The sequence below is a fragment of the Temnothorax longispinosus genome, unplaced genomic scaffold (genome assembly GCF_030848805.1).
Source record: "Temnothorax longispinosus isolate EJ_2023e unplaced genomic scaffold, Tlon_JGU_v1 HiC_scaffold_582, whole genome shotgun sequence".
Taxonomy (NCBI): Eukaryota; Metazoa; Arthropoda; class Insecta; order Hymenoptera; family Formicidae; genus Temnothorax; species Temnothorax longispinosus.
The window spans coordinates 1-6,655 of NW_027270432.1; the positions used below are offsets into that span (position 1 = coordinate 1).

The 6,655-nt window shown below is 46.6% G+C and overlaps 1 protein-coding gene across 1 annotated transcript; it reads right to left on the reverse strand.

Moving 5' to 3' along the window:
* Window positions 1-545: 545 nt before the first annotated feature.
* On the reverse strand, window positions 546-6,506 carry LOC139824810 (uncharacterized; the record flags this gene model as incomplete). Its single annotated transcript, XM_071797357.1, has 2 exons — window positions 1,412-6,506; window positions 546-817 (listed from the first exon to the last, which is right to left on the reverse strand). Coding segments are annotated over exons 1-2 (4,776 nt in total), but the record flags the coding sequence as incomplete, so codon positions are not given.
* Window positions 6,507-6,655: the final 149 nt, after the last annotated feature.

Sequence of the window (6,655 nt, forward strand, 5' to 3'; positions counted from 1 at the left end):
TGTTAGTACCAATGAACGTACAATGCGAATGCTGGTAACAAAAATTTATTAGATGATAGGAGTACAATTATTCGAGCACGATGCGTGCCGGTCGCGCGTACCGCGAAAGGCGGGCACTTGTCAATTGCAAAATCGTTTGTACAGTTCACGCGATTCGGACATCAACCTTACTTAGAGGCAATCCCCGTTTCAATATAATTTATGCGCAATAAGGAATTGAATAATAGTTAGTGACTGGGCAAACTCCGAGCGATCGATATACTTGGCGGTTGTTAGAGCGACTGCCTGCCGCAGTCTCGTATGCCGCGGATTCGGGTGTCTCCCCTTCCAGGTTCGACAGTTTACACTCGAGGCTCACGCGTGATGTGGCCGTGCGGCACTAATCATTACAAATACATATACATCCCACCCACCATTAATAACAATTAATCCTAACGCTTGATTGCAGATATCGCAGGCAACGCATCGGTTAACGGGAGTCTACACAATTTGTTTACGCTACGCTTACAAATTCCACTAGCAGTTTTAAGGGTCGCAACACGCACCCTTTCGTCGGTACCCTCGTAAACCTGGATTACTTTTCCTAATTTCCACCTTAATGGCGGCGCATTGTTATCTTGTATCAAGACAACATCGTTAATGGCTAAATTGTCTCGCTTGGACGTCCATTTCGTTCTGCCTTGCAGTGACGTCAAATATTCTCGGCTCCATCGCTTCCAAAAATCTTGCGCGATTCTCTGAACCGCTTGCCAGCGATCGAGTCGATTTAAAGGAATGTCTGTTACGTCAGCATCTGGAAGAGCGATCATTAAATCACCTGTTAAAAAATGTCCCGGTGTTAGGGGTTGTAAATCGTCTGCCGTGGACGGCAACTGGCAAATCGGACGCGAGTTCAGACATGCTTCAATTTGTATCAACACGGTAGCCAATTCTTCAAACGTCAGAAGACTTTCTCCAATAACGCGTTTTAAATAAAATTTGCATGATTTTACCCCAGCTTCCCACAACCCCCCCATGTGAGGTGACGATGGTGGGATAAACTTCCACTCTATGTTGTGTGAAATGCAAAACTCGTTTACGTCTGGCTTCCCATTTTTGAGTAGACGATATATCTCACGGAGCTCATTCTTGGATCCTACAAAATTAGTAGCGTTGTCACAATAAATGCGCTGCGGACAACCTCGACGTCCCACAAAGCGTCTAAGCGCTGCCAGAAAGGAAGTCGTGCTAAGATCACTGACCGCCTCAAGATGGACGGCTTTTGTTGAGAAGCATACAAATAAGGATATGTAAGATTTGTTGGTTTTTCTTCCGCGGCCTCGATTAACCAATGTAGTAATAGGCCCGGCAAAATCTACGCCAATTACGAAAAATGGACGAGTCGGAGTGACTCGATCTGCGGGCAACTGACCCATGATCTGCGATAATGGTTTCGGCTTGTTGCGGAAACAAGTTATGCAATCATGTGTGATTTTTCTGGCGATGATTTTCCCTTTGAAAGGCCAATATTTTTCTCGAATAGAATACAACAATGCCTGTGGACCTATATGCAATAGTCTACGATGTTCCTTTTCGAACAACAACCTCGTGAATCTACTATCGGATGGTAGAATGATTGGATGTTTCTTCTCAAAGGCCACTTGAGAGTTTTGAATTCTGCCGCCTACCCTGAGAAGTCCTCTCTCATCCACAAACGGATTAAGCGACAATAATTTGCTACTAGATCGAATTTGTTTCCCCGACAATAGGCTTGACATTTCCTCGGAAAAATGAACTCTCTGCACCGCTACAATCAATAACTGATGCGCGCGGCGAATCTCGTCAATTGTCAGACAATCCAAATTACGATTGTCGCGATTCCTCCTAACATTAAAGCCGAATCGAACGATCCAAGCCAGAATGCGTTCGATCCTTGACAGTGAAGAGTATTTATTTAATAAGAACTCCGCAACGTCATTTGAAATGCCAACGCTCACGAAAACTCGCGTACTGGAAACCCGTTCTGCCCGAATAGTTTTCTCGTCTTCCTCGGTAAGACTCAGCGGTTTCATCTTACGTAGCTCGCAATCATCGGAACGTGACAACCAATCGGGGCCCTCCCACCAGATTTTGCTCTGCCTCAAAATTTTCAAGCTTGTACCCCTCGAAATCAAATCCGCAGGGTTCTCGTTTCCGTTCACATGATGCCAATGTCTCGACGGAAGAATGGACTGAATCTCAGCAGTTCGATTCGATATAAATAACTTCTGACACGATGGATCGCCGGCGATCCACGCCAGTACTATCTTAGAGTCGCTCCATGCGTGCTCCTCATCGAACTTTATCCTGAGAGCCTTCTTAACGCCTTGCACCAAATGTACAAGCACCACAGCACCGCATAGCTCGAGCCTAGGCAGTGTGATAGTCCTACTTTTAACTGGTGCAACGCGTGCCTTTGAACATAATAAGAAAGAATTAGAATGGCCGTCTGCGTCGATTGTTTGCAAGTAAATACAAGCCCCGTAGGCCCTCAAAGATGCGTCGCAAAATGCATGTAGAATGAAGCGCACCACATTGGAACTCCGAATTACTCTACGAGGTACTTGGATCGTACTAACCTCTCGTAAATCTTCCGTATAAGCCTCCCATGCCTGACGAAGATCCTCCGTCAACGGCTCATCCCAACCCAGACTCGCTAACCAAGTCCCTTGCATGATCAACTTAGCTCGAGTCAAAATGGGTCCGATCAATCCGAGTGGATCGAACAATTTAGAAATCATTGACAAAACCTCGCGCTTGGTCTTAACTGAACTCGTTATAGGCTCGATGGAAAACTGAAACATGTCTGATTTGGGATGCCAACCCAATCCCAATGTCTTTACGGCACTTGCGTCAATCTCCAACACCGACGACTCCTCGACTCGATCGACGGCAAGCGGCTCAGTTACAACGCCCTCACGATTTGAGCGCCATTTGTGAGTCTCAAAACCCCCTTCGCGTAACAGACTCTCCAATTGTGAGACTACTTTAATAGCTTCGGGCTCGCTATCAGCTCCTGTAATAATATCGTCAACATAAGAATCCTCTAGTAGAATTCGCGATGCTAGTTTAAACCGGCTAGCCCCGTCTTTGGCTTGCTGTTGCACGGAGCTAATGGCTTGATGCGAAGCGCTAGTTTGACCATAAGTCACGGTATTCAACCAATAGTCATCTACCGGATCAATCGGGGAAAAACGCCATAGAATTCTCTGATAATCACGGTCGTCCTCGTGTACTAAGACCTGGCGATACATTTTTCGCAAGTCAGCCGTGATCGCAACGGCGTGCAAACGAAATCGCAACATTATGTTAATTATGCTATCCTGTAAATTCGGTCCCTTCATCAACGTATCGTTCAATGAAATGCCCGAGGTGGTCTTCGAGGACGCATTGAATACCACTCGCAGCTTAGTAGTTGTGCTTGATTCACGAAGAACGCCATGGTGCGGCAAATAGACTGGATTTGGTATTCGAGCGTCCCCGGTGACCTTAGACATATGATTCAAGTCGATATATTCCCGCATAAACTCGGAATACAATTTGTATAATTCCGTTTCCCGTTGAAATTTCCGTTCCAAACAAATTAAACGCTTCATCGCGATGTCTCTCGATTGTCCGAGCTGAGCCCTGTTTTCGCGGAAAGGCAGTCGAACGACAAACCGCCCGGACGCGTCTCGCTTTGTTGTGTTTGCGAAATGATTCTCGCAGTACTGTTCTTCCTTCGACAACCTTGTGTTGTTATCGGTGTATTCTTCCAATTCCCAGAATTTCCGCAAAGTATCGTCTAATGATATTTGCTGCGTAACCAAACATACATGATTATTTGAAGGCTGGTGATTGGTCGTCCGACTCGCGATCAAATGTTGTGGTACTGGGCCCGACACAATCCAACCGAACTTAGTGTTTTGTAATGCCGGCAAACTATTCCCGAGTTCAATCTTACCGGCTTCCAACAATTGAAGGAAGAATTCTCCGCCTATGAGCGCGTCAATATAACCTGGATTGTAAAAGAACGGGTCTGCCAATTTTAGATTTTCTGGAATCGACAATTTTGATATCTTAATGGAAAACGAAGGCAAATTTTTGGTTATTTTCGGGACAACCAAACAACAAAGGCTCAACTCGAACTTCGACGTTCGCGATTTCATCGAAATTTGACAACCGTATTTTATCGCGCAACTCATATTATTCAGACCGTTTATGGATTCGCATACGCTTTCTAATTTTATGTTCAATCTATTACACGCTGCTAAAGTAATAAAGTTGACTTCGCTCGCACTATCCAATAATACACGCAATTGATTATCGTTATTATTTGATTCGATATTTACAATAGCCGTTGACATCAGTACTTGCTTACGCTCGCCTCGGGCGTGTTGAACCGACATGTGGTCCGATGACTCGTTGCTACTGGTTGATGCTCCCATCTCCGGGTCCGCCACAGAGCACAGCGTGGTCCCGGATGACTCCCTCGAACGGTCCGCCGAACCACCTGCCGAATCCGCTGACGAACAGGATGCCCGCTTCACGATGTGGCATAGCGTGTTGTGCCGCTCACCACACTCTCGACATGAACCGGACCTGCAATCTCTCGAAAAATGATCATTTCTGAGACAATTGAGACAAAGTCTCAATCGCTTAATTTCCCGGATTCTATCCTCAACGGATAAGCCCAGAAATTGTTTGCACGAATAAATAAGGTGCTGGCCTTGGCACAGGTAACACCGTCGCTCCTGTGTGATTGTTGACAGTGTCGTCTTGCCTTGTACCTTTGAATTCAACGATCGCGGCTTACTCGTTTTGTCCTTCTCGCGAATGTCGTCCTTTGCCTTGTTGACGCTTTCGCTGTCCGAAGTCGCTCGCCGCAACAGCTGACATTGCCGCTGCAAAAACTCGATCATCACGCTTGTTGTCACACCGTCCCTTTGCTCGATGTGCTCCTCCCAACGTCTTCTTGTCGCGTTGTCCAAATTCTTCTCGATCAAATAAATAATTAGATCTCCCCATGACTCGGTAGGGAGTCCCATTGCTTGTAAAACTCGCAAATGTTTTTGAATATGATCCACTAAATCTTGGATCGCACTGGCTGATTCTCGTTTCACCAGTGGTAGCTCGAACAAACACTGTATGTGCCGCTTCCGAATGCCTCGCTCGTCATCGTATCTTTTCTTCAACAAGTCCCAAGCGATGGCGTAATTGTTCTCGGAAATGTCTATCGACTCGATTATTTTAGCGGCTTGGCCGCTCAACGAACCAACCAAATATTGATGCTTCTGCACATTGGTCAGATCGCTGTCGTGTATCAACGTTTTAAATGTGTCGGAGTATCGCTTCCACTCTTCCATATTTCCGTCAAATGACGGCAACTGGATTACTGGCAATTTTACGTGAGGTTCTCGTGCGGGCGTGTTAGATCGCGTACTTAATCTTTCTAGTAATTGATTTTGCTGTTCTATTATTCGTGCCAACGCACTGCCGTCGCTTTCAACCGACCGATCGGCCATTCTCTGAATCAACGTTGTCTGCTGCTCCAGAACTTGCATCACGCCTGTATCACTGTTCGAGGTCGATGCACTTGTAGAAGGGCCTGTGGACGGCGGTTTGATCCTTTCCGCCAATTGCAGCAGAGCGGCTTTGGTCGAAAAGTATCGCTCATCAAACTCGCTTTCTTCCACTTCATCTCTTTGCTGGTATTCCTCCTCAGGTAGCAGCAATAGGAGGTTCTGCGCTACAGCCTGGAATTTCGAATGCGTGTCCTCCAACGCTTGAAGGCGGGCCGTAATCTCTCCCGGTAGCACGTTCTCCGCATCTTTCTCAGCCTTGATGATGAAGTTTTTTATGTTCGTTATTTTTCCCTTTAACCCGCTTCTTTGCTTGCGGAGATTTTCGACGCTCATCTTCCTCGTTGTACGTGCACGACAAACTGACTATTATACTTGTCTTCTGTCCCGACGAGGGCCAGAAAGAGGAAAGGATGAGGTGAAAACACGATCACGTGAACTCGAACTGACACTCGGAGTTCAGCGAGGTCGACCGAACGTCTCTCGATTAACGACTGTTTCTCGAAGGCTCTCGAAGCTTCTTGAAAGTTTATAATGTCTGCCGAACGCACTAAATGTTCACTCGTTTTTAATGCACACCCTTGTTACTTCGGCGCGCGCTAAGACCGGCGGCTCCTCGCCGACCGCAACCGCGTGCTTCGGAACGTGCACCCTATCCGGCTCGAAGGACCATTTGTTAGTACCAATGAACGTACAATGCGAATGCTGGTAACAAAAATTTATTAGATGATAGGAGTACAATTATTCGAGCACGATGCGTGCCGGTCGCGCGTACCGCGAAAGGCGGGCACTTGTCAATTGCAAAATCGTTTGTACAGTTCACGCGATTCGGACATCAACCTTACTTAGAGGCAATCCCCGTTTCAATATAATTTATGCGCAATAAGGAATTGAATAATAGTTAGTGACTGGGCAAACTCCGAGCGATCGATATACTTGGCGGTTGTTAGAGCGACTGCCTGCCGCGGTCTCGTATGCCGCGGATTCGGGTGTCTCCCCTTCCAGGTTCGACAGTTTACACTCGAGGCTCACGCGTGATGTGGCCGTGCGGCACTAATCATTACAAATACATATAC